We start from the raw sequence: 27585 nt of genomic DNA, 5'->3' as shown, positions 1-27585 counted from the left end.
AAATAAACACTAGCACATTTAGCAGTAAAGGGCCACAATGTCTCAACTGACTCTTAAACACTTTAAAAATGTGTGTGTGTGTGTATGCTAGTGTGTTATAAAATAAATGAGGCAAAATACAAAAACCCAGTGAATTAGGGTAGAAGGCGTATGGGAGTTCCTTGTTCTTTTTTGCAACTTTTCTGTTAAGTTTGAAATTATATACAAATAGGGGCTGGCACTGTGGTGCAGCTGGTTAAAGCCCTGGCCTGGAGCGCCGGCATCCCATATGGCCACCAGTTCGAATCTCAGCTGCTCCTCTTCTGATCCAGCTCCCTGCTATGACCTGGGAAAGCAGAGGATGGCCCAAGTCCTAGGGCCTCTGCACGCATGTGGGAGACCTAGAAGAGGCTCCTGACTCTTGGCTTCGGATCGGTGCAGCTGCAGCCATTGCAGCCATCTGGAGAGTGAACCAGCGGATGCAAGACCTCTCTCTCTGTCTCTACCTCTCTCTATAACTCTTTCATATAAATAAAATAAATATTTAAAAAAAAGAAATTATATACAAATAAAAAGTTACCCCAAAAATGAATTCCATTTCAGCTCTCTGTGGCAAAATATTCTTCTGCAACGCACCAGCATAAGGGAATGTCATATAACATACCCACAGAACAGGATCAAAGGGCGACAGCCACTGAATATTATAAACCCTCAGTCCCAAGTTCTAGTTGTTTTAAACTATGACACATTCAGGTACTTTGTTTTAGAAAATAAAGACGACTCCGTTTTGAATCCCACGCACAGGAATGAAAGAGAGCATAAGCAGTCTGCGGTGTGCAGCAGAGCCCTGGAGTGTGCATTACGAGACACCCAGAGAGCCACTTTCGCTGGTGCTCATGGCTACTGCTCAAAGCCGTTCCTAAAGCTTGCAGGTAATAAAGTTACATTAAAAAAAAAAATCACGGCCGGTGCCGCGGCTCACTTGGCTAATCCTCCGCCTGCGGCGCTGGCACCCCGGGTTCTAGTCCCGGTCGGGGTGCCGGATTCTGTCCTGGTTGCCCCTCTTCCAGTCCAGCTCTCTGCTGTGGCCCGGGAAGGCAGTGGAGGATGGCCCAAGTCCTTGGGCCCTGCACCTGGCTCCTGGCTTTGGATCGGCGCAGCACGCCGGCCACAGCGGCCATTTGGGGAGTGAACCAACGGAAGGAAGGCCTTTCTCTGTCTCTCTCTCACTGTCTATAACTCTCTCTCTCTCTCTCTCTCTCTCACTGTCTAACTCTGCCTGTCAAAAAGAAAAAAAAAAAGAATTCAGTTAAATGGCAGGAAAAGAGAGAAAACAACTGAAATCATTAAATCCCAAACTTTTAAAAAGTCCTTCTTACTAGTTTTTAAAAAGTATGTCTTAAACAGTGTAAGGGTGGCTTGCACGCTTCAGTGTGGACGCGGCGAGGGACCTGCGTGCAGACCCGGGACGCAGGAGGCACTTCAACACGCAACGCAGTACTCACTCATCGTAGCACTCCAAACCGGACACTCCCGTACTTGACACAATGTGGAACTCCTCAGGAACCAAAGTGTCTGTTAGAGTTTTTGGCTTCAAAAATAAATAAAAAGAAAGAAGGGGGAGGGGCGAGGAGGAATACATTAACAGAGGGAAAAAATGAACGGTAGAAATTCTAACTCCTATCCCAAAGGGATACTCTATCAAAGTTGAAGGTTTTGATGAGAGACACGACAATATTAGTAATGTGGATCACGTAAAATGATAAAAGTCTTTAACACAGAGCACATATTTTTTAAATAACCATGAATTAGAGAACAACTTTTGCTCTGGTTCAGTGGCTTGTCGATTTGCGAGTGGAAGCCCCACGAGGATCAAACTGTACAACGCTCAAGCCCCCTGTGTAACACAGCACTGCGTGGGGACACAGCCTCCTCTCAGCCTCCCCGATGCTTTGAATCATCTCCAGACCACGTATAAGACCCCATACGACGTAAATACTGTGTGGAGAGCTGCTGTGCTGTACATCGCTTGGGGAATGGCAGGGGAAAAGATCTGTACATACGCGATTTTTTTTCCCTGTTTTGGACCCAACGATGCAGGACATGCAGATGCAGGGGCACTGTATTCAGAAATTGCATTAACGTCTCTTTGAAATTCAGTGGGAAATGTAAAATTCAACTTTGAAAGATACCAAAGATAAGAATTCTGTAACTTTACATGTGGATTTCTGGGAGCAGGCGAAAAAAGTCTTGTCTTTCACACCACATTTTCTAGACTTTAGAGGGTAACTGTGGTTTGCAAAACGGCTTAGTAAATACCTTTGATGTCTTCCCACTAAATCCTCTAATAATTAGGCAGTGCTGTGCAGACTGATGACATTGCTTTATATTTGGTGAAATAAATTTTGAAAAGTGGAGAGAGGGAGAGAAGAGGGTCGAATCCTTTACCTTATGGGGCACAATGACACCGTCGTTCGACGCTAACGACCGGTCCAGAGCCGGCGGACACAGCACATTTTCCTGAGCCCTTTCTTGTGCATATTTAACATCATACAGAAAAGAAATATCCCTAGACAAGAAGAGAACATATTCACGAGGTAAACTTTCTGTATGGACATTGCAGGTGGACTGCAGGTGTGGGTAAGGTGTACACACACCCTGCTGGTGGGCAGAGTGGCTGCCTGTGTCAGCGAAACCGATGTCCTTGTCACACACTCTGCTGAGACGACTTCTTCCCCACCGGGAATTCCTCATCCACATCACACTCTCGTTCCTTCCTTCACTCCCAGGTTAAGGCAGATCCTCTTCCCCACAACCGACTTCCTCCACGTGTGGCCTGGAATCCATCTTTGCCCATAGCCTCAAGGATCTCATATCAAATGGACACAATGCTGTGTGTACTGCCCAGTCCCCTTGCTCCATTCCAAATCCTTCCCTCTTTTAAAAGTTTCCCCTTCACCCTGCATTGCTGTCCCATTATCATGCTCTATCCATCCCTCCATCCATCTTTCTACGTCTCTGTTAGACATCAAATTTCTTGAAGTTTCTCTCCCGACACCATTCTCCAGAAGGCTGATGACAGCTCTCCACTGCTAAATGAAACAGTTCCTCAGCAGTTATCTTCTCCACATTTTCCCGGGATATTTTCCAGGGCTGATCTATTTTTAATTGTTTTTTAACTTGTTTATTTGAAAGCTAAAGAAACAGAAGCAAGGCCCGGTGCCCCGGCTCACTAGGCTAATCCTCCGCCTAGCGGCGCTGGCACACCGGGTTCTAGTCCTGGTCGGGGCGCCGGATTCTGTCCCGGTTGCCCCTCTTCCAGGCCAGCTCTCTGCTGTGGCCCGGGAGTGCAGTGGAGGATGGCCCAAGTACTTGGGCCCTGCACCCCATGGGAGACCAAGAGAAGCACCTGGCTCCTGGCTTCGGATCAGCGCAGCGCGCCGGCCGTGGCGGCCATTGGAGGGTGAACCAACGGCAAAAGGAAGACCTTTCTCTGTCTCTCTCACTGTCCACTCTGTCAAAGGAAGGAAGGAAGGAAGGAAGGAAGGAAGGAAGGAAGGAAGGAAGGAGGAAAAGAGAAGAGAAGCAGACAGAGATGTCCTATCCACTGGTTCTCTCCCCAAATGCCTGAAACAGCGGAGGTGGGGCCAGTCCAAAGCCAGGAGCCCAGAACCCAATACAGGTCCCCCACATGGGTGGCAGGGATCCAGCCACGTAGTTCATCACCTGCTGCTTCCCAGGGTGTTCACTAGCAGGAAGCTACAACTGGAAGGGGAACTAGGACTCAATCCCAGGCACTCCAGCACAGGCCCTGAGGGTCCCAGGCAGCACCTTGACTGTTGCATCAATTGCACCCCCCTTCTGATTCTCTGCGTTCCTGGGCTCTCCTGGTTCTTTTGTTGTTGTTAAAGATCAGAGTGACAAAGAGAGGGAGGGAGGGAGGAAGGGAAGAAGAGAGAGAGAATCAATGAATCTTCCATCTACTGCTTCACTCCCCAGATGGCCACAATGACCAGTACTCTGATATGGGATGCCAGTGTAAGCGATGGCTTAACCTACTACGCCGTAACACCAGCCCCTCCTGGGGTTCTTCTGCCCCCTATAGCTGCTCCTCCTAGGACTTTACATGGCCACCTGCTACTAACAGAACTGCACCCCAGAGTTCCGTCCTTACTCCTCTATTAGTCTTTTACTACATTTCCTCCCTCGGCAAGGCCACCAGATCCCCCCTTAGAGCTCTCCCGAGGTATGTCTGAATGCTTCCGTCCTATCTTCACTCTCCTGTATCTACTCAATCTGTCTGTTAATACCACCAACCCTCTCATCAAAACCTCAACATCCATGATGGATCCCTTCCCAGCCTTTCCCTTTAATACCCAACCTGTGGCTAACACACTGGTTGTATAGTCACCTGCATACCACTACAGCAGCCGGTCTTTCTGTCTCTTGCCAATGGCATGTCATTAAAGTTGTCACCGCATTTCATGTGGCCTCTCCGGCCTCTCTAGTATATTCTATCCACTTCCGCTGAATTTATCTCCCTACGGCACAGCTGCCTGTGCATGACTTTCAGATGTCTCTGTCCTGCCACTCAACTTTAAGGTCAACTCTGGTCTGACCCAGGCTCTTTCCCATGCACTGCTGTTACCCACTCACAGGGGTCGTAATACTCTGATTTCCCTTGAGGGATCATCTTGCTCCTGCTTACCAGAGGTTATCAAAAAAGGCTCCTCCGTTAGTGGGAAACTGAAAGACATTCCCATATGGCCCAGCTAGCAGCACTGTGCCAACAGGAATTTCTTGGTCTTCATACGTGTACCACGACCGTGTAAGATGCTGCTACCCGGGAAAGATGGGGGATCACTACACAGCAGCACAGTTTCTGTGCTACTTCTGCAACATTTCTGTAAGTCTAAAATCATTTCAAAATGCACTGAATAAGATGAAGTAAAGTAAAAAACGCAGAAGTAGCCGAGGTGCAGGCATTGGTCTAAGCTAGGCCAAACATACTCTCTCAGAAGACTGAATCTTTTTTCCCCTGCCTTCCTTATCTTTTAAAAATATATTATTTATTATTTTTTGAGATAACATATTTGTAATTTACATTGTAGTCAAAGGCTTACTGGCCCTACTGAATAGAATTCAATAAATAAAAAGACCACAGTCCGGCAGGAAATCAGGTAAGGGCTGTACACAATACTTAAAAGACAATAGGTTCAACTTCACTTAAAATAGCCACAAAATCATTAAAACTACAGTAAATAATTCCTATCAATTTGAAAAATATTTAAAATAAAATTTGACAAAACACTGTCATTTGCAGCAAAAGTGATATATTCAGGCATTTCTTTCTTTTTAAAAATTTTGTCTCCCACATATAAGGGAGAAATGCAGTATGTGTGTCTGGTTTATTTCACTCAATGTGATGTCTACCAATTCCAACCATCTTGCAGCCCATGACAGAATTTCACTGTTTTTTTTTTTAAAGATTTGTTTATTTATTTGAAAGGCAGAGTTGCAGAGAGAGAGAGAGAGTCAGAGAGATAGGGAGAGACAGAAAGAGAGATCTTTTATCCACTGGTTCACTCCCCAAATGGGTACAACAGCCAGGGCTGGGCCAGACCAAAGCCAGGGGCCAGGAGCTTCTTCCAGTTCTCCCACATGGGTGGCAGGGGCCCAAGCACATGGCCCATCTTCTGCTGCTTTCCCAGGTACATTAGCAGGGATCTAGATCAGAAGTGGAACAGCTGGGACCCAAACAGGAACTCATAGAGGATGCTGGCATTGCAAGCGGTGGTTTAACTTGTTCCACAATGCCAGCCCTGAACTTGTTATTCTTATAGCTGAGTAATAGAGAATGGATGGATGGATGGAAGGATGGATGGAGATAAATAGATAGATAGATAGATAGAGCTAGCTCTCACTTTTTTTTTTTTTTTTTTTTTTTTTTTTTTTTTTTTGGACAGGCAGAGTTAGACAGTGAAAGAGAGAGACAGAGAGAAAGGTCTTCCATTGGTTCACCCCCAAATGGCTGCTAGGGCCAGCACGCTGTGCCGATCTGAAGACAGGAGCCAGGTGCTTCTCTTGGTCTCCCATGCAGGTGCAGGGTCCAAGCACTTGGGCCATCCTCCACTGCCTTCCCGGGCCACAGCAGAGAGCTGGACTGGAAGAGGAGCAACTGATACAGAACTGGCGCCCCGACTGGGACTAGAATCTGGGGTGCCAACACCACAGGCGGAGGATTAGCCTAGTGAGCCACGGCGCCGGCCTAGCTCTCACATTTTTATCCCATTTATCTGATGATGGACACCCTGGATGATTCCATATTTTGGCTACTGTATACAGTGCTGCTATAAACATGATGGTATGGGTATCTGTATACAAAAATGCATGAAATTAATTTGTTCAGCAAAGGTTGAGTATAAGTGACAGAAAAGGTGCTAGATGGATAGACAGCTATGCACTCTCACCCCCCGACAAGACATTCAACATAGAGGGGGAGATTCACAAATTAACAAACAAAGGCAAACATGATGTCTATCATGGTGGAGTATAGGATGTTACAGGAACAATGAAAGATGGTCTAGACCGAGTCACAGCCTAAGGAGATGATGACAATTACTGAAAACCAAAAACTGATTTGGGGGAGGTGTGTGGCTCAGTGGTTACGTCGCTGCCTGGGACACCCACATCCCGGAGCAGAGTGCCCGGTTCAAGACAGCTTCCTGCTAATGCACATCCTGGGAAGCAGTGGTACGGGCTCAAGTGCTTGCGTCCCTGGTCCCTGCTGCCAACATGGGAGACCTGGCTTCAGTTCTGGGCTCCTGGCTTCTGCCTGGCCAGCCCTGGCAGCTGCAGGCATTTGTGGAGTGAACCAACAGATGGAAGCTCGCTCCCCCTCCTCTCTCTCCGACTCTTTCTCTCTGCCTTTCAAATAGAATACAAATAAAATGATTTTTAAGGCCTGATTTGGATTTGGGTAAACAACTGAAGAGCCTAAGTATTTCAAGCAGGGAGAACAAGACAGAAGCACAGGGTGACCAGAGGACTTTAAGGAGTTGTTCTGTCTAGCTGAAGAATGAAGAATAAAGACAGCAAGGATTAGAGAAGTACATACAGGGGCCAGACCACGGACGGCCTTGCTGAAAAGGTTGTGCTTTACTCTCACGGAATAGAACAACTTTTATTTTTTATGAGCAGAGAGGGAAGGAGGAGGGTACGAGCATGCACTCCCATCCACTGGTTCACTCCCCACATGCCCACGGCTCGGCTGGGCCGGAGTGCATTAACAGGAAGCAGGAACTGAGAGTTAAACCCAGGTACTCAGATGTGGGATGCAGATGTAGCCTAGTGAGGCAACGTCCCTGCATCTGAACAATGTATTTTTTTTTCCCAGGAAGAGTTAAAGACAGTGAGAGAGAGAGACAGAGAGAAAGGTCTTCCTTCCGTTGGTTCACTCCCCTAATGGCCGCCACGGCCCACGCTGCGCCGATCCGAAGTCAGGAGCAGGGTAATTCCTCCCTGTCTCCCATGCAGGTGCAGGGCCCAAGCACTTGGGCCATCCTCCACTGCACTCCCGGGCCACAGCAGAGAGCTGGACTGGAAGAGGAACAACCGGGACAGAATCCGGCGCCCCAACCAGGACTAGAACCCGGTGTGCCGGTGCCGCAGGCGGAGGATTAGCCTAGTGAGCCAAGGCGCCAGCCACTGAGCAATGTTTTAAGAGCCTTTTTTGTGACTGTCTCAAGCCTAAATAAAGGTGAAACAAAGAATTATGACAATTGGGAAATAAAGATCTCCCACGTACCCAAATGAATCAGTACAGCACTATAGTTATCAAAGAAATGTTTGCGGGTTTTTTTGTTTGTTTGCTTGCTTTAGTGATATCTGAGCCTTTAAAAAAGGTTTCTGCTAAACACTGTATATCCAGGATCTTTCTGGGGCACTAGAATTGGCCTGTTGCCAAGAACTCTGCATGCCACATTAGCTGCCAGATGAGCCTGCCCTCAAAGTACACCCTTCCCTTCATTCCATACTATTGTAACATTCGTCATCATTCTAGAAGACAAATGTCAACTGTAACGCTAGGGGCAGATGCTGGATTGGCTAAGACGCCTGCATCCCATATCCGTGTGCCTGGGTTCAGTTCCTGGCTCTGGATCCTGATTCTAGCCTCCTGCTAATGGGATGGTGATGGCTCAGGTGATGGGGCTCCTGCCACCCACAGGGGAGACCCGGATTGTGTTCCTAGCTCCTGGCTTTGGCCCTAGTCACTGCAGGCATTTGGGGAGTGAAAAAACCATTCTAAAGTTGATAGACCATCAGTTTCCATCACATCAAAATATGCTGGAGAAGTTGGCTGATACAGCTCTGTGTTGTTAGCAAAAAATACTGAATGCTTCATATAAGCGTATTTTAAAGTTACTGGAAAGTGGAATTAAAAGATGTTTTATGCAGAAATTTTTTGAAACTCAGTTTTTTTCATAACACACACTGCGTTCTGGGTGTGGATTCCGCCCCACAAACCAGAGGCCCTCTCGAAAGACTCTGGAGGGCGGAGTGAGGCAGAAGCTGTTTTCCCTCCAACGTCTGAGCCGATTCCTCAGACACCACGGTGAAGTGGCTTTGGTGAAGCGACATGCCAGAGTCCCTCCCCAGCTGCCCACATCTACAGACGCAGGGCAGTAACCGCGGCAGTGCCGGCTTCCTCATTTTAGCTGCCTGGTCTTCAGCTCACAGCTAACAGGGTGTGGACTTTTAAACTGAGATGTAACATAAGTCACAAAATTCACCCTTTTAAAAGGCACAGGGTCTGCCGCCGTGGTGTAGCGGGTAAAGCCACCACCTGCAGTACTAGCATCCCATATGGGCCACGGTTAAGAGTCCTGACTGCTCCACTTCCCATCCAGCTCTCTGCTGTGGCCTGGGAAGGGGAAGATGGCCCAAGTCCTTGGGCCCCTGAACCCAGAGGAGAGCTCTGAGAGACCCAGAGGAAGCTCCTGGCTCCGCATCAGCCCAGCTCCGGCCACTGCAGCCAATTGGGGAGTGAACCAGTGGATGGACAACCTCTCTCTCTCTCTGCCTCTCCTTCTCTCTCTGTGTAACTCTTTCAAATAAATAAATAAATCTTTTTTAAAAAAAGGTACAAATTACAAGTTTTCAGTGTAGTCCCAAAGATACAGTATCTACTTTGAGAATATTTCCATCACCCCTAAAGACACTCCATACCCATCAGCAGTTATTCTCCAACCTCCCTGCCCCCAGCCCCTGACACCCAGCAATCGACTTCCTGTCTCTGGGGCTTTGCCGAGCCTGGACATCTCATATGTACAGAAATGCATGATACAAGCCCTCTTGGAACTGGCTTCTTTCACTTAGTGTGATGTTCTCAGGGCTGCTGTAGGGAGGATCAGTACTTCACTCTTTTCATGGCTGAGTAATATCCCATTGCAGGGACAGGCCCCACTTTATTCACCCATTCAACAACTGACAGAGACAGTGGGTTGTCTCTTTCTCTTTTTTTTGTTTTTCAATTATCATTCTTTATTCAATGAGTACAATAAGACCTTTATTTTTATCAGCAAATTTTTAAGAAAGATAGAAAAGTATAGATACCACATAGTTATCACAAAGAAAACCACCACATAGTTTTATTAAATCTTTAACAATAAATATATTCAGATACTATAAGGAAATAAAATACAAAGGAAGACTGTAGTACTTTGGTTACCTTTAACTCCAAGAACTCTTTTTTTTAGAAAACATTTATTTAATAAATACAAATTTTGAAAGTACACCTTTTGGATTATAACAGTTTTTCCCCCCATAACCACCCTCCCACATGCAACCATCCTATCTCCCACTTGCTCTCCCATCCATTCTTCATTGATTCACTTTTAGTTATCTTTATATACAGAAGATCAACTCTATCCCAAGTTAAGATTTCAACACTTTGCACCCACACAGACATACAAAGTATAAAGTACTGTTTGAATACTAGTTTTACCGTTAATTCACATAGTACAACACATTAAGGACAGAGATCCTACATGGGGAGTAAGTGCACAGTGACTCCTCTCCTTGATTTACAATTGACACTTTTATTTATGACGTCAGTAATCACCCGAGGCTCTTGTCCTGAGCTGCCAAGGCTATGAAAGCCTCTTGCGTTCACAAACTCTGATCTTATTTAGACAAGGGAATAATCAAAGTGGAAGTTCTCTCCTCCCTTCAGAGAAAGGTACGTCCTTCTTTGGTGGCCCCTTCTTTCTACTGGGATCTCACTCACAGAGATCTTTCATGTAGGTCATTTTTTGCCACAGTGTCTTGGCTTTCCATGCCTGAGAAACTCTCATGGGCTTTTTTTTATTTATTAAAAGCTGCCTGCCCTCTCAGATGGTAGATGCAGAGTTACTTCACTTCACCTTCACGCTCTTTTTTTTTTTTTATTTTTTTGACAGGCAGAATTAGTGAGAGAGAGAGAGAGAGTTATAGACAGTGAGAAGGAGACAGACAGAAAGGTCTTCCTTCCGTTGGTTCACTCCCCTAATGGCTGCTACGGCCAGCACTGTGGCGATCCAAAGCCAGGAGCTGGGTGCTTCCTCCCGGTCTCCCATGTAGGTGCAGGGCCCAAGCACTTGGGCCATCCTCCACTGCCTTCCTGGGCCACAGCAGAGAGCTGGACTGGAAGAGGAGCAACCAGGACTAGAACCCGACACCCATATGGGATGCTGGCGCCCCAGGCAGAGGACTAACCAAGTGAACCACAGCGTCGGCCCCTCTCATGGGCTTTTTAGCCAGATCTGAATGCCTTAAGGGCTGATTCTGAGGCCAGAGTGCTGTTTAGGGCATTTGCCATTCTATGAGTCTGCTGTGTGTCCCACTTCCCATGTTGGATGGTTCTCTCCTTTTAAATTCCATCAATTATTATTAGCAGACACTGGTCTTATTAATGTGATCCCTTTGACACTTAATCCAATCTTTATGATCAATTATGAACTTAAACTGATCACTTTAACTAGTAAAACGGCATTGGTACCTGCCAACTTAATGCAATTTGGAGTACCATAGCATGTTTCTGGCTCTAACATTAGGGGTAAGTCCAAGTGAGCATGTACCAAAGTGTATGTCTCCTCTCTTATTCTCACTCTTCTTTTTAACAGGGATTACTTTACAGTTAAATTTAGATGCCTAAGAATTATTGTGTGTTAATTAAAGAGTATTAAGTAGAAAAAGGAAATATTAAAAATAATAAAAGAGTAAGATGTTCCTCAACGGTCAGGACAAGGGCTGATCAGGTCATCGTTTCTCACAGTGTCAGTTTCGCTTCTACAGGTTTCCTTTTAGGTGCTCAGTTAGCTGTCACAGATCAGGGAGAACATGATATTTGTCCCTTTGGGACTGGCTTATTTCACTCAGCATATGTTTTTCAGATTCCTCCATTTTGTTGCAAATGACCGGATTTCATTTTTTTAACCACTGTGTAATATTCTATAGAGTACATATCCCATAATTTCTTTATCCAGTCTTCTGTTGATGGCCATTTAGATTGATTCCATGTCTTGGCTATTGTGAATTGAGCCACAATAAACATTGAGGTGCAGATAGCTCTTTGATTTGCCAATTAATTTCCCTTGGGTAAATTCTGAGGAGAGGGATGGCTGGATCATGTGGTAGGGCTATATTCAGGATTCTGAGGAATTTCCAAACTGTCTTCCATAGTGGATTTACCAGTTTGCATTCCCACCAACAGTGGGTTAGTGTCCCTTTTTCCCCAGATTCTCACCAGCATCTGTTGTTAGTTGATTTCTGTATGGAAGCCATTCTAACCGGGTGAAGTGAAACCTCATTGTGGTTTTGATTAGCATTTCCCTGATGGCTAGTGATCCTGAACATTTTTTCATGTGACTGTTAGCCGTTTGGATTTCCTCTTTTGAAAAATGTCTATTTTGGCCGGCACCGTGGCTCACTAGGCTAATCCTCCACCTAGCAGCGCCGGCACACCAGGTTCTAGTCCCGGTTGGGGCGCCGGATTCTGTCCCGGTTGCACCTCTTCCAGGCCAGCTCTCTGCTGTGGCCTGGGAAGGCAGTGGAGGATGGCCCAAGTGCTTGGGCCCTGCACCCCATGGGAGACCAGGAGAAGTACCTGGCTCCTGCCATCGGATCAGCGCGGTGCACCGGCCGCAGCGCGCTGGCTGTGGCGGCCATTGTAGGGTGAACCAACGGCAAAGGAAGATCTTTCTCTCTGTCTCTCTCTCTCTCACTATCCACTCTGCCTGCCAAAAAAAAAAAAATGTCTATTTAGGTCCTTGGCCCATCTTTTAAGTGAGTTGTTTGTTTTGTAGATTCTGGTTATTTACCCTTTATCTGTTGCATAATTTGCAAATACTTTCTCCTATTCTATTGGTTGCCTCTTCACTTTCCTGACTGTTTCTTTTTCAGTACAGAACTTCTCAATTTGATGTAATCCCAGTTGTTAATTTTGGCTTTGTCTACCTGTGCCTCTGGGGTCTTTTCCAAGAAGTCTTTTCTTATGCCTATATATTGCAGGATTTCTCCAATGTTCTCTAACAATTTGACAGTGTCAGGTCATAGATTTAGATCTTTAATCCATGTTGAGTGCATTTTTGTGTAAGGTGTAAGGGTGGGGTTGTGCTTCATGCTTCTGCATGTGAAAATTCAGTTTTCCCAGCCCATTTAATGAATAGACTGTCCTTACTCCAGGGATTGGTTTTGGATCCTTAATCAAATATAAGTTGGCTGTAGATGTTTGGATTGATTTCTGGTGTTTCTATTCTGTTCCACTGGTCTATCCATCTGTTTCTGTACCAGTACCAGGCTGTTTTGATTATAACCGCCCTGTAGTATGCCCTGAAATCTGGTATTGTGATGCCTCTGGCTTTGTTTTTGTTGTGACAAGATTGCTTTAGCTATTCGAGGCCTTCTGTGCCTCCATATGAATTTCAGCATCATTTTTTCCAGATCTGAGAAAAATGTCTTTGGTATTTTGACTAGTATCGCATTCAATCTATAAATTGCTTTTGGGAGAATGAACATTTTGATGATATTGATTCTTCCAACCCATGAGCATGGAAGATTTTTACATTTTTTGGTATCCTCTTCTATTTCTTTCTTTAGGATTTTGTAATTCTCATTGTAGAGATCTTTAACTTCCTTGGTTTATTTATGCCAAGGTATTTGATTGTTTTTGTGGCTATTGAGAATGGGATTGATCTTAGAAGTTCTTTCTCAGCCATGGCATTGCCTGTGTATACAAAGGCTGTTGATTTTTGTGCACTGATTTTTATATCCTGCTACTTTGCCAAACTCTTCCATGAGTTCCAATAGTCTCTTAGTAGAGTTCTTTGGATCCCCTAAATAAAGAATCATATCATCTGCAAAGAGGGATAGTTTGAGTTTTTCCTTCCCAATTTGTATCCCTTTAATTTCTTTTTCTTGCCTAATAGCTCTGGCTAAAACTTCCAGAACTATATTGAAGCAATCATGAGAGTGGACATCCCTGTCTGGGACCAGATCTCAGTGGAAATGCTTCCAACTTCTCTCCATTCAATAGGATGTTGGCCATGGGTTTTTCATAAATTGCTTTGACTGTATTGTGGAATGTTCCTCTATACCCAGTTTGCTTAGGGTTTTCTTCATGAAAGGGTGTTGTATTTTATCAAATGCTTTCTCTCCGTCTATTGAGATAATCATATGTTTTTTTCTTCTGCAGTCTGTTAATGTGATTTATTTGTGAACATTGAACCATCCCTGCATACCAGGGATAAATCCCACTTGGTCTGGGTAGATGATCTTTCTGATGTGTTGCTGCATTCTACTGGCCAGTATTTTATTGAGGATTTTTGCATCTATGTTCATCACGGATATTGGTCTGTAATTTTCTTTCAATGCTGCATCTTTCTCTGGCTTATGGATTAAGGTGATGCTGGCTTCATAGAAATAATTTGGGAGGATTCCCTCTTTTTCGATTGTTCTGAATAGTTTGAGAAGAATTGGAGTTAGTTCTTCTTTAAATGTCTGGTAGAATTCAGCAGTGCATTCATCTGGTCCTGGGCTTTTCTTTGTTGGGAGGGCCTTTATTACTGATTCAATTTCTGTCTCAGTTATGGGTCTTTTCAGGTTTTCTATGTCTTCATGGTTTAATTTAGATAGGTTGCATGTGTCCAGGAATCTATCCATTTGTTAGATTTCCCTGTTTGCTGGTATACAGTCCTTGTAGTAATTTCTGATGATTCTTTTTATTTCTGTGGTGTCTGTTGTTACGTTTCCTTTTTCATCTCTGATTTTATTGATTTGGGTCTTTTCTCCTCTTTTTTTAGTTAGTTGGGCCAATGGGGTGTCAATTTTGTTTATTTTTTCAAAAAACCAGCTCTTAATTTTGCTGATCTTTTGTAATTTTTTTTGGATTCAATTCTGTTGATTTCCTCTCTAATTTTAATTATTTCTCTTCTCCTACTAGATTTGGGTCTGGTTTGCTGCAGTTTTTCTAGATCCTTGTGATGCACTGGTAGCTCATTTACTTGGTGCCTTTCCAATTTCTTGATGTAGGCACCTATTGCTATAAACTTTCCTCTTATCACTGCTTTTCCTGTATCCCATAAGTTTTGATTTGTTGTGTTGTTACCTTCTTTTGCTTCCAGAAAGCTTTTGATTTCTCTTTTGATTTCTCCTATGACCCACTGTTCATTCAGGAGCATGTTGTTCAATCTCCATGTGTTTGCATATGCTCTAGGGATTCCTGAGTTGCTAATTTCCAACTTCATTCCACTGTGGTCCAAGAAGCTGCATCGTATGATTCTAATTCTTTTGAATTTACTGAGACTTGCTTTATGGCCTAGAATGTGATCAATCCTAGAGTAGGTTCCATGTATTGCTGAGAAGAATGTAAATTCTTTAAGTGTAGGATGAAAAGTTCTGTAGATATCTGTTAGATCCATTGGGGCTATAGTGTCATTTAAATCTACTGTCTCCTTGCTGATCTTCTGTCTGGTTGATCTATTTCTGACAGTGGAGTATTGAAGTCCCCCAGTACTATTGTATTGTATTGTATTGTATTGTATTGTATTGTATTGTATTGTATTGTATTAAGTCTCCCTTTAAGTCCCTTAACATATCTTTTAAATAAACCAGTGCCCTGTAATTAGGTGGATATGCATTGATAATCATTATATCTTCCTGTAGGATTGATCCCTTAATCATTATATAGTGCCCCTCTTTCTCTTTTAACAGTTTTTGTGTTCAAGTTTATTTTGTCTGATATTAAGATGGCTACACCAGATCTTTTTTCATTTCTGTTGGCATGGAATATCTTTTTCCAGCCTTTCACTTTCAGTCTGCATGCATCTTTGTTGGAAAGAGGTGTTTCTTGTAAGCAGCAAATAGATGGGTTTTGCTTTTAATCCATTCAGCCAATCTGTGTCTTTTAACTGGAGAGTTGAGGCCATTAACGTTCAATGTGACTATTGATAAGTAGTAACTTTGCCCTGCCATTTTCCCAAAGATATTTTTTAATATATGCTTTGAACTTCGTGTGATCTTTTTACTGTGAGGTTTTCTTCCTTTACCTTCTTTCATATTGATGGCCATGTTTCTGTGTTTCTGTGTGTAACACATCTTTAAGCATCTTTTGCAGAGCTAGATGGCAGTGGAGGATGGCCCAAGTGCTTGGGCCCTGCACCCCATGGGAGACCAGGATAAGTACCTGGCTCCTGCCATCGGATCGGTGACAAATTCTTTCAATTTCTGTTTGCTATGAAAGGTCTTTATTTCACTTTCATTCACAAATGAGAGCTTTGCAGGATAAAATATTCTGGGCTGACAGTTTTTCTCTCTTAGTACCTGTGCTATGTCTCGCCATTCCCTCCTAGCCTGTAGGGTTTCTGATGAGAAGTCTGCTGTGAGTCTAATTGGAGATCCTCTGAGAGTAATCTGACATTTCTCTCTTGCACATTTTAAAATCTTTTCTTTATGTTTCACTGTGGTGAGTTTGATTACGACGTGTTGTGGTGAGGATCTCTTTTGGTCATGTTTACTAGCGGTTCTTTTTTTTTTTTTTTTTTTTTTAATTTTTTGACAGGCAGAGTGGACAGTGAGAGAGAGAGACAGAAAGGTCTTCCTTTGCCGTTGGTTCACCCTCCAATGGCCGCCGCGGCCGGCGCACTGCAGCCGGCGCACCGCGCTGATCCGATGGCAGGAGCCAGGAGCCAAGTGCTTTTCCTGGTCTCCCATGGGGTGCAGGGCCCAAGCACCTGGGCCATCCTCCACTGCACTCCCTGGCCACAGCAGAGGGCTGGCCTGGAAGAGGGGCAACCGGGACAGAATCCGGCGCCCCAACCGGGACTAGAACCCGGTGTGCCGGCGCCGCTTGGCGGAGGATTAGCCTAGTGAGCCGCGGCGCTGGCCTTACTAGCGGTTCTATGAGCTTTCTGTACTAGGATGTCTCTGTCCTCCAAACCTGGGAAGTTCTCTGCTAGTATCTCACTAAAAAGGCCTTCTAATCCTTTCTCTCTGTCTTCAGGAACTCCTAGAACTTGAATGTTGGGTTTTTTAATAGTATCCTGTAGATTCCCAACAATATTTTTTAGATTTCTAATTTCCTCCTTTCTTTGGTTTCACTGTATACTTTCCTGTGCTCTGTCTTCTAAGTCCAATATTCTCTTCTGCTTCACTGACTCTGTTTTTAAGGCTCTCTAATGTGTATGTCATTTGATCTATTGAATTCTTCATTTTGATTTCTCTTTACTGTCACCATTTCATATTCTACTAGTTTCTGCATTTTGATTCCTCCTTAAGATTTCATTTTCATGAGAGAGATTTTCTATCCTGTCCAGTAACGATTTCTGTAGTTCAAGAATTTGTGTTTGAAAACTTCTAAATATTCTTATCATAAATCTTTTTAAATCTGTATCTGGCATTTCTTCTATCTGATCATCTTCATAATCTTGGATTGGGGTGTCTTGTTCATTTGGGGGCTACATAATGTCTTCCTTGTTCTTGTTTCCTCAATTTCTGCATTTGTTGATTGGCATTGAATCTCCACTTTTATTAAACTATCTTCTCCTGGACTAGATCAGTAAGCTCCCTCCTTATTCTGCCTTCTTGGAACTGCCCCAGGGTTGTCTCTTTCTGATGCTGTTAATGCTTATGTACAAACGTTTGTACATATATGTTTTCAGTTCCTTTGGGTACCTAACTAGGAGGGGATTGCTGGCCATGATGGTAATTACGTGTATAAATTTTTCAGGACTTGCCAAAATGTTTTTCAAAGGGGCTGTACTATTTTACTTTCCCACCAACAATGTATGACACTTGTGATTTTCCAACTTTTTTTTTTTTTAAGATTTATTCATTTGAAAGGTAGAGTGATGAGAGAGAGGGTGAGACAGAGACAGAGAGATCTTGCATCTGCTGGTTCACTTCCCAAATGGTTCTAACAGCTGGTGCTAGCCTAGGATGAAAGCCAGGAGCCAGGAACTCCATCCAGGTCTCACTTGTGGGTGGTAGAGGCCCAAGTACTTCAGCCATCCTCTTCTGCTTTCCCAAGCACATTAGCAGGAAACTGAGTTAGAAGTGGAGTAGCTGGGACTTGAATTGGTGCTCTGATATGGGATGCTGGCATTTCACGTGGCAGCTTAACCCAGTGTACCACAACCACAGCTGCTTCACCTACATAGCGAATGCTCATGCTTTTCTATTTTGGCCATAATAGTGGGTGTGGAAAAACAGTCCATGGTTTTGCTTTGCATTTCCTTATTGGAGAGTGACATTGATCATCTCATGTGCTTACTGGCCATTTTTATGTTCTTTGGACAAATGTCTACTCCAGAGGGCTCACTCTGCTCAGAGCTCTTTGGGGTAGCAGCTTCCCTGGAGGGCCAATCATACCCTTTTCTGGGACTTTTCTCACAAGCACTGCTTCACACCAGCTCCTTTAGCCATTCCAATAATTCTGTAAATACCCTTCTTAAAATATGAAGAGTGATTTATTTATTTATTTGAAAGGCAGAGTTATAGACAGAGAGAGGGTGAAACAGAGAGAGGTCTTCTATCCCATGGGTTACTCCCCAAATGGCCATAATGGTTGGAGCTGGGCCAATCCAAAGCCAGGAGCCAGGAGCTTCTTCTGGGTCTCCCACATAGGTGCAGGAGCCCAAGCACTTGAGCCATCTTCTGCTGCCTTCCCAGGCCATTAGCAGAGAACTGGATCAGAAGAGACACAGCTGGGACATGAACCACTGCCCATGAATGCCAGAGCCACAGGTGGAGACTTAACCTACTACATCACAGTGCAGCCCATGAGTGATTTTTTAATTTAACGCTGGCTGATAGAGCTATGGAAAAATATGACTTGGGGCATGCTGACTTCGTTGTGTGTGTGTGTGTGTGTGTGTGTGTTTTGACAGGCAGAGTGGATAGTGAGAGAGAGAGAGAGAGAGAAAGGTCTTCCTTTTGCCGTTGGTTTACCCTCCAATGGCCGCCACGGCTGGCGCACTGTGACCGGCATACCACGCTGATCCGAAGACAGGAGCCAGGTGCTTCTCCTGGTCTCCCATGGGGTGCAGGGCCCAAGCACTTGGGCCATCCTCCACTGCACTCCCTGGCCACAGCAGAGGGCTGGCCTGGAAGAGGGGCAACCAGGACAGAATCCGGAGCCCCGACCGGGACTAGAACCCGGTATGCCGGCGCCGCTAAGTGGAGGATTAGCCTAGTGAGCCGCGGCACCGGCCAATTGTTTTTTATTTTATTGTTGTGCTCTGGCTATCCGAGTTTGCTGAACTAGTTACTTTTTTGCAATAAATAAAATTCGTTGTACATTTGTGTATTTGTGTAGATAGTACAAATGTATTATCTTACAGTTCTGTCGGTCGGAAGTCCAAGCCAGGTCTCACAAGGCAAGAGCTGAGGTGCGCTGCTGGGGCCATGTTTCTGCCTGCTGCAGGGGAGCATCCACTGCTGGGTCACCTGGGCTGGCAGAACTCAGCTCCTCGCAGTTGGCGAGCTGAGACTGTCAGCTAAGCTGCCGTGGGAAGTCTGGTTTTGCCAGCAGCCAGCTTCATTTCTTGGCTCGTGTCACCCTTCTCCCATCTTCAGAGCCAGCAGCAGCGGGTTCAGATCCTCACACACTTCCCTCTTCTGTCTCAGCCCCAGAGCCACTCAACTACCCTCCATGTCCACTTCCACACATCGGGCCATCGGGCCCAGTCTGATTTCAGAGCCACTGCTCCAGCTCCTTAATCTTTATCACGTGGGTGAAGACCGCTGTGCAGTGGCAGGTGTCTGTCCCCGTGTTCTAGGGCACGGTGAGGACACTTGGGGTGGCGGAGGACACCTCCCTGTCTGCCTGGTCTTCGGTTTCCAACTCAGAAGCCATCTGATGTGAAAACTTTAAGGTCAGCTTATCGCCCTGTTCAGATGCAGCTGATTAGTTTTTCAAAACTGCAAACATCTCGTAACCACTAATAACAGTAATCGTGATCTGAGGGACTTGCTGACGCGAATGCTCCCAGACACAAAGGCTAAGAGGCCAAGTGTCCACTGCCCTTTGCAGCCCTGTAATTGACGCCTGCTGGTATTTCCTGGACTCCTGGATGCACTCTCTCCTTTGTGCTTTGCAGTTATTTCCGGGAGGCGCACGAAATGCAGCAAGCCCGTCGTTTCTTCTGCACAGATGAGAAAACTGGACTTCAGAAAAGCTAACTGATCTGCCCACCGAGGGTAGGCTTCAACGCTGCTTCCAGATGAGGCCAGGGGCTTACAGGGGGTCGATGGACAGGTGAAGAATACTCACAGAACGGGCAGGCCACAGTTGTCACGGGCAAATGCTGACACAGGTGACAATGTTAGGGATGACGTAAACAACAAATAACATTCGCTGACCTGCTCCACACAGTGCAGAGGTGAGGGGTTCCTTCGAGGAAGGCAACCAATTAATAAGCATTCATTCCTCCAGGTCTCCCAGCTCCCTTGCTCTCTCCTCCAGGATGTAGTAAAAGATACGCACACAGATCCAAGGGACATGAAACACACTCTACCTGCACTGCCTTGCCTTCTCAGTAGGCAGCGACAAGCAGTGTGACAGCACAGGGACCAAGGCACAAAGCCACACAACCAAATTTAAACGCACAAAGGTATGTACAGCCAGCATTCACCACCATCCTACTGATGAGCAGACCCAAAGTAGTGGTCATATGCCCTTCTGGACTGTGCTCTTACTCACCAAAGATACTGCAAGTTGCAGGGCCGGCACTGTGGCATTAGTGGGTTAAGCCACTGCCTGCAGTATCAGCATCCTGTACGGGCACTGGTGTGAGTCCCGGCTGCTCCACTTTCGAGCCAGCTCTCTGCTTATGTGCCTGGGGAAGCAGCAGAGGACAGTCCAAGTGCTTGGGCCTCTGCACCCACATGGGAGAATAGGAAGAAGCTCCTGGCTCCTGGATTTGGCCTGACCCAGCTCCCACTGTTGGGGCCATTTGGGGAGTGAACCAGTGGATGAAAGACCCTTCTCTCACTCTCTCTAAATCTGCCTTTCAGAATAAATAAACCTTAAAAATATATATAAATATATACTGCAAGTTTCATAATGTATGAATCAATCACTTTCCCCATCCTAACCCTCCCATGGAACTCCTATGAGATAAGAAAACGACTCTTTATCTCCATATAATCTGCCATCTTCCCTCTTTACCTTCCAGCTCCTGTTAGGGAGACAGGATGGTCAATCAGGTATTTGAATTTATTCCTTCGAACAGGGTGATGCCAGACATGGTCCACAGGGCGAGGAAGGGTACCCTGGGGAAAAGCAAAAACACATGAATGCCCAGCAGAGGGCGCTCCAGCCAAATAAATCGACTCAGTTCTGCATATCTACATTAAGGGCATTTGGATACTCTGGAAAAAATTAGAGTGGAATTCTTATTTATTTACTAATTGGAGAAAGATTGAAACTAGAACAATTCTATAGTAAACAAAAAATACTAAGAGTAATAATGATCATTTTGGTAAATATACATAAAAACAAGTTAATGCAGAGATTCGTCTTAAAAACATTCTACCAAAGATCTGAGTTTTCGATCTAGGAAATTAAAATTTTTTTAAAGGGAGCGGGCAGTTAGACAAGCAACCAAGATGCCCACGCTCCACAGTGGAGCGCCCGGGGTTCAATTCCTGGCGCCAGGTTCTTCCGACTCCAGCTTCCTGCCAGAGCAGACTCAAGTCAACTGGGTTCCTGCCACTCCCAGGACAGACCTGGGTTGAGTTCCCAGCTCCTGACCTTGGCCCCACTCCAGCCCAAGCTGTTCTGGGCACTTGGTGAGTGGATCAGCAGATGGGAGCTCTCGCTTGCTCTCTCTCACTCCCTGATTCTCAAAGATAGAACAAAAAGATTGGAAGGCCACCTGTAATATCTACCACCCCTCGACAAACAGCTAGTGAGCTGGATAACAAAAAGATAACAACCCCAGGGACTCTCTTGGCGCACGTATGCACGCACCTTTGGGGTTTTACTTTTCCTAAGGGGCAGTAAGTGTTCGGGACAGGGCCCAGCGTGGGCTGCGTAGGTCAGAGAGAGAAGAACTTCCTCAGGAATCGACTCGTCCCTCAGTGACACGGGAAGGGGTCTGGAATGATCCAGCATGTTTTTTTTCTCCTTTAGCTCAGGAAGACCTAAGAAAATACATAAGGGAAAGAAAAGCTAGTTTTTCAGAGAGCTGAACAGAGCCTTCTAGAACCACCTCGCCAGCCCCATCCGTGTGTCTCTAACACAGCCACTGGCTTCTGGTCCAGGAGAACAGCAGCGATATTCAAAACGCTGAACGCCAGCCAGCCAAGAGAAACACCGTCAGAGCCCATTAAGCCACCTGGGCCGGCCAGAACCTGTTAGGTCACTGGGCCTGAACCCCCAGGCCTGAGAGGGCCGGGCGCAGACGGATCAATCTCTGCCGCGAGCCTGGGGCAGTCCAAGCTGCAGGGACGATACACTGCAAACTCCAGCAAGGAGGCTCTCTGGGCATCCACGCCCCCTCCTCAGGTGCAGGTGGCGCTCTGCACCTGCCCAGCAAGCAGCTTAAGAAGGGGCTCTGTGGGGCCACCGCTGGTTAATGCCCTGGCCTGAAGCGCGCCGGCATCCCATATGGCCGCCGGTTCGAGTCCCCGCTGCTCCATTTCTGATCCAGCTCTCAGCTAACAGCCTGGGAAAGCAGTAGAAAATGGCCCAAGCAGCTGGGCCCCCGCCACCCACGCGAGAGCAGATCCGCGCGGGGCTCTCAGCTCCTGGCTTCGTCTGCCCGGGCCGGCCGCTGTGGGCATTGGGGCGGGAATCGGCAGATGGGTGGTCTCTGCCTTTCAAACAGACAACACAAAAAACAAAGCCGGCCGGAACCGGGGCTGCGGGACCCTTGGAGTCACCTCCCGGCTCTTCCTTGGCCAGGGCCGCTTTGAACGGTTTGTCCTCTAACGGCGGCGTCTTCGGGAGCGACATCACCGGCCGCGGCTGCAAACACGCCTCCGGACAGAGAACTCAGAAACCAATGGCTTCGTCCTGAGAAAAAAGCCAAAACCCACGCGAGGCCCGTCAGGCGCGCCGCTTCAGACGCGCGGTTTCGGCTCACCGCCGCCCCGGCTGCCCGCTGCGGGGCGCCCCGCGTTCTCGCGGGGTGCGGGGACTGAGACACCCGCAGCGCGTCGGGCTCTGGGCGCCCCGTCCCCCGCAGGCGTCCCCCTCACGCGCGCCTCAGGAAACGGACGCCGGCGACCCGCCCTCGCCAGCCGCGCACGCGCCGGCGCCCGGCGGCCGCGCCGTTTCCCGGGACGCCTGCGTCGTCATGGAAACGCAGGACCCCGCGCCTTAGCAACCGCGGCGTGGGCTGCCCTCGGCGGTGCCTGCGGACGACGCTCCAGCAGGCCCCAGCCGGCATCGCTCGCTGGGCGTCACCGCCTGCGTTCCGACAAACGCTTCCTGGGGGTGCAGTCGCCGCCTACCAGCGGGTCTCGGGCCCGGCCAGTGCCCCGGGGAGACCCTGCGCCCCGGCGCCCCGAGTGTCCGTCTCACTGGTGCCCGGGCCCTCGGTGTATCTGGAGATGAGTCGCATCGTTGCGCTTTGTGTCTCCAGATTTAAGCCCCTGGTCCCGTGTGTGCAGGTGAGCATCGGTGAGAAACAGGGCGGAGTTCAGAACAGCAGGCTCTCCGGACGTGGGGAGTCCCTCTCCCACAGTGCCGGCCAGCTCACCGGTGCGGGACCACCTGCTGGGAGTGGGCACGGACGACCAGGCTGGAGGAGGGCTCTGGAGAAGAGGCCATTTAGGACCTAGGGGCACACCGTTTGCAGTGCCAGTAAGACATCTGTGAGGCCGGCGCTGTGGGGTAGCGGGTAAAGCCGCCATCTGCAGTGCCGGCATCCCATATGGGCGCCAGTTCGAGTCCCGGCTGCTCCTCTTCCGATCCAGCTCTCTGCTGTGGCCTGGGAAAGCAGTGGAGGATGGCCCAAGTGCTTGGGCCCCTGCACCCGCGTGGGAGACCAGGAAGAAGCTCCTGGCTCCTGGCTTTGGATCAGCCCAGCTCCGGCCGTTGCGGTCATCTGGGGAGCGAGCCTGCGGATGGAAGACCTCTCTCTGTGTCTCTACCTCTCCCTGTAACTCTTTGATATAAATAAAATAAAAATCTTTAAAAAATTACATCTGTGGTGTGCGCCGCGGCTCACTAGGCTAATCCTCCGCCTAGCGGCGCCGGCACACCAGGTTCTAGTCCCAGTCGGGGCGCCGGATTCTGTCCCGGTTGCCCCTCTTCCAGGCCAGCTCTCTGCTGTGGCCCGGGAGTGCAGTGGAGGATGGCCCAGGTGCTTGGGTCCTGCACCCCATGGGAGACCAGGAGAAGCACCTGGCTCCTGGCTTCGGATCGGTGCAGCACCGGCCACAGCGCGCTGGTTGTAGCGGCCACTTGGGAGGGGGGTGAACCAACAGAAAAAGGAAGACCTTTCTCTCTCTCTCTCTCTCTCAACAACTCTGCCTGTCAAAAAAAAAAAAAAAATGACATCTGTATGGAAATGGGAGGTAACTCCTTGATTCTACATGAAAGTACTTCAAAAAGTCTGTGGAAAATTAAAAGCTTATTTTGGTCCAATTTGTTTTTTTAAATCCACACATGGTGTTTCATTATACACTTCCGTGAACTTTTTCGTGTATGTGGCTCTGAAGCCCTTAGTGATAGGGCTAAAGTTAAATAGATGAGAACATCAACAAGAAATATGACAAGACAAACTGTTGAAGAATAGAATTGCTACTCCTGGGGAATAATTCTGAATTGCACTAAGGAAACCCTAAAATGGCATAAGGTAAAATATCGAGGTCTTCGATGGAAAATGCCATAGCAAAATGTAAGATGACCAGTTAAGAGTTTTCCTAGAATGCACCAAGACAGGCAAAGTAATGGTTAGTCATTTTTTTTTTTTTTATTTGAAAGAGTTACACAGAGAGAGAAGGAGAGGCAGAGAGAGAGAGAGAGAGAGGTCTTCCATCTACTGGTTCACTCCCCTGATGGCCGCAACGGCCAGAGCTGCGCCGATCCAAAGCCAAGAGCCAGGAGCTTCTTCCCAGTCTCCCACGTGGGTGCAGGGGCCCAGGAACTTGGGCCATCTTCCACTGCTTTCCCAGGCCACAGCAGAAAGCTGGATTGGAAGTGGAGCAGCCAGGACTTGAACCAGCGCCCACATGGGTACCAGCACTGCAGGCAGCAGATTTACCCACTATGCCACAGCGCCGGCCCCATGGTTAGTCATTAGCAGGGCCAATTATACCTATCGGTGTTCGTGACTTTTGTCCCAGCTTAACACCAGGTAGCAGTAGGCCCTTCTTCGGAGAAAATACCTCATTAGCCAGCGTGGTCACCAAACATACCCTCAGCTGGGGGGTGGGGGGTTGGGTGTGCTTTTGCATCACAGCTCTTTTACCAACCCATTTTCTCAACATGTGGGCAGGAATTTATATGCGTGTCTGCAGGCACTCACAAACAGCACGCAGAGTTCCCTGGAGTCAGAGTGGGAAGGAGGCCAGCGTTTGTATCTAACGTATCTTTAAAGCAGAGGTATCAGAAACTTCTTTTAAAAGGAGACAGACATTAGGCACTGCTCAGCCAAACACTTCCCAAGGGGAAGAGTAACTTCTAGAACTGCCTCCACACAAGGCGGGTATCCCTGAAACGGAAATGATGCCTAGATTGTCATTGCATGCCACTATTCCTCCCACACATGGGTGTGCCTACAGGAAGAAATGTGTGTGCACAGGCCAGCCACGTGGTACTGGTGCACTCGGCAAGAACCAAATCCTCCTTCTCATCACAAAGTGGGGTTTCTACAGAGAGCAAACTCAGGGGTCATGTCAGCCTTCTCACAGTGAATCCACAGACAGGCACACACATTTTCCCAAGAAGACGCATGAGCCTGGTGAGCTGGGGTCCACACGTGTGCAAGCCATCTGAGCCTGCAAGGTCAGTTGCCACGCTGTGGCTTTGCTCCTGGTGGCAGGGAGTCACTGGGTCCAGGAAACAGGACACAGCTGATTTCCAGAAGGACTTTCCCTTTGCCTGCCCCTCTGGCACTGCAGGGGCTGCTGGGGAGGGCTGGGCCATCCAGAACTAGACTTGGCTGCTGCTACGATCGGAGCTTCTGCAGAAGCAAAGTCCTAACAATGTCACGTACTGATCACGATGGTCCCCACTCTGCGACTGTTGGCAGGAGGGCTTCCTAGTCCACGGGTGCTGCTTTGATGAATGCCTGAGACTGCGTCATTGATAAAGAGCCCATTTATGTCCCACAGTTGTTCAGATCGGGGAGTGGGAGATCAAGGCGTGCTCAGCTGTGCCCTCTGGTGGCCGAAGGAGGAAGCACAAGAGCCAAAGCGGCAGGACAAGGTGACCAAGGTGACCACAGGGACAACAGCTGAATTTGAGGACTCCCTCAAGCCTAAGGGGAGGCATCATTATCTTGCTCAAAACTGGTTTGCCCTGGTCTTAAAGGGCATGCATCCACGCCAACGATCGTCACCTTTTCAATGGAACCCTAAAGTCCATTTCTAGCTGTTGCAGGCAGGGCCTTCTTAGAAATACAGGGGTTTTACAAGCAAGTAAAAGGATCAAGTAACCAGGCCCACAGCAGGGAGAAGCCCGCTCAAGTCAGCTAGGGTCACTGCTCTTGTTGTTTTAATGTAATGTAAGCCTACAACAGGGCCACTCTCCAGTTCTTTTGTCATTTGTTCCATTGCTGGGAGGAGAATGGCCCTGTTACCTCCCTCCTCCGGGATACTTTCAGCATCTAAAGCTGATGGAGATTAAGATGAAAAGTGGTTCTGCATCTACTTAAGATACTTTATCTTGTGAGACAGAGGGCTCCCGTCCACTGGTACTCTCCCAAATGCCAGGAGGCAGGAGCTCAATCAGGGTCTCCTGTGAGCGTCAGGGAGCTGCCTCCCAGGGTGCACCTTAGCAGGAAGGTGGCTCGGAGGCTGAGCCAGGGCTCCAGCCCAGTACTCTGATATGGTGCACGGGCACCCCCACTGCTGTGTCCACTGCCCCCGAACATCCTTTTATTTTGATTTAAATATTTATTTTTTTGAAAGTCAGTTACACAGAGAGAAGGAGAGGCAGAGAGAGGTCTTCCATCCGCTGGTTCACTCCCCAATTGGCTGCAACGGCTGGAGCTGTGCTGATCCAAAGCCAGGAGCTTCCTCTGGGTCTCACACATGGGTGCAGGGCCCAAGGCCTTGGGCCATCTTCCACTGCTTTCCCAGGCCACAGCAGAGAGCTGGACTGCAAGTGGGGCAGCCAGGTCTTGAACCAGCACCCATATGGGATGCTGGCACTGCAGGTGGTGGCTTTATCTACTACACCACAGCACCGCCCCTCCCCCCGAAAACATACTTTAAAAACAGACATCAGGAGCCAGTGCTGTGGCAGAGCAGGTAAAGCCGCCACCCGTGGTGCCACCATCCCACATGGATGCCACTTTCTATCCTGATGCTCCATTTCTGACGCAGCTCCCTAACAGTCTGGGAAAAGCAGCGGAAGATGGCCCCAGCGTGTGGGTCCCTGCTGCTCACGTGGGAGACCTGGAAAAATCCACTGGCTTTGGCCTGGCCTAGCTCTGGCCGTTGTGGCCATCTGGGGAGTGAACCAGTAGATGGAAGCTGGCGTTCACTCACTTGCTATCTCCACCCCCACCCTTTGTCTTTCAAACAAATACATTTAAAAAAAAAAAGACATTATGTTTTTTCCAAATATATTTATTTGCCATATTCACATATGCAATATTTTTCCATTTTAAGTTTAAAATGAATGCTAATACAATGCATACGACACAGAGTCATAGTACCAGTGATTTCCAGGGGCAGGGGAAACAGGGAAACCAGAAGTGAGAATGAGTCACCTACGATATCGTTACAGAAACACCTTGTAGAAGCCACCTCAGGCTGACATGACCTCGGCTGCTCCCGGACGCCATGCATGAATGTGCAAAATGGAGGACAGGCAGAACTGCGGTCCTGCCCACAGGCGGAGCCTCCGCCGGGCCTCCACTCTTTCCTTGGGAAAGCGGATTGGCACCT

At 47.6% G+C, this 27585-nt stretch overlaps 1 protein-coding gene across 5 annotated transcripts in view; it reads right to left on the bottom strand.

Moving 5' to 3' along the window:
* The window catches only part of AXDND1 (axonemal dynein light chain domain containing 1), a 111621-nt gene extending 88829 nt beyond the window's left edge, over nt 1-22792 (bottom strand). For 3 of the 5 annotated variants that reach the window (XR_007924154.2, XM_051858247.2, XM_051858248.2), the window contains exons 1-5: nt 22402-22713; nt 21488-21660; nt 20684-20787; nt 2428-2548; nt 1485-1570 (exon numbers count right to left, since the gene is read on the bottom strand). Coding sequence is in view for 4 of the 5 variants with exons in the window: in XM_051858247.2 (XP_051714207.2) it covers nt 1485-1570; nt 2428-2548; nt 20684-20787; nt 21488-21660; nt 22402-22474 (557 nt within the window). In the remaining variant the exon portion in view is untranslated. The other 2 variants (XM_070077203.1, XM_070077204.1) reach the window with 2 other exon arrangements.
* Nucleotides 22793-27585: the final 4793 nt, after the last annotated feature.

Source organism: Oryctolagus cuniculus, chromosome 7, assembly GCF_964237555.1.
Source record: "Oryctolagus cuniculus chromosome 7, mOryCun1.1, whole genome shotgun sequence".
In the NCBI taxonomy this organism is placed as follows: Eukaryota; Metazoa; Chordata; class Mammalia; order Lagomorpha; family Leporidae; genus Oryctolagus; species Oryctolagus cuniculus.
Note: the sequence above shows the minus strand (reverse complement) of the source record. Positions and strands in the feature narration are given on the sequence as shown.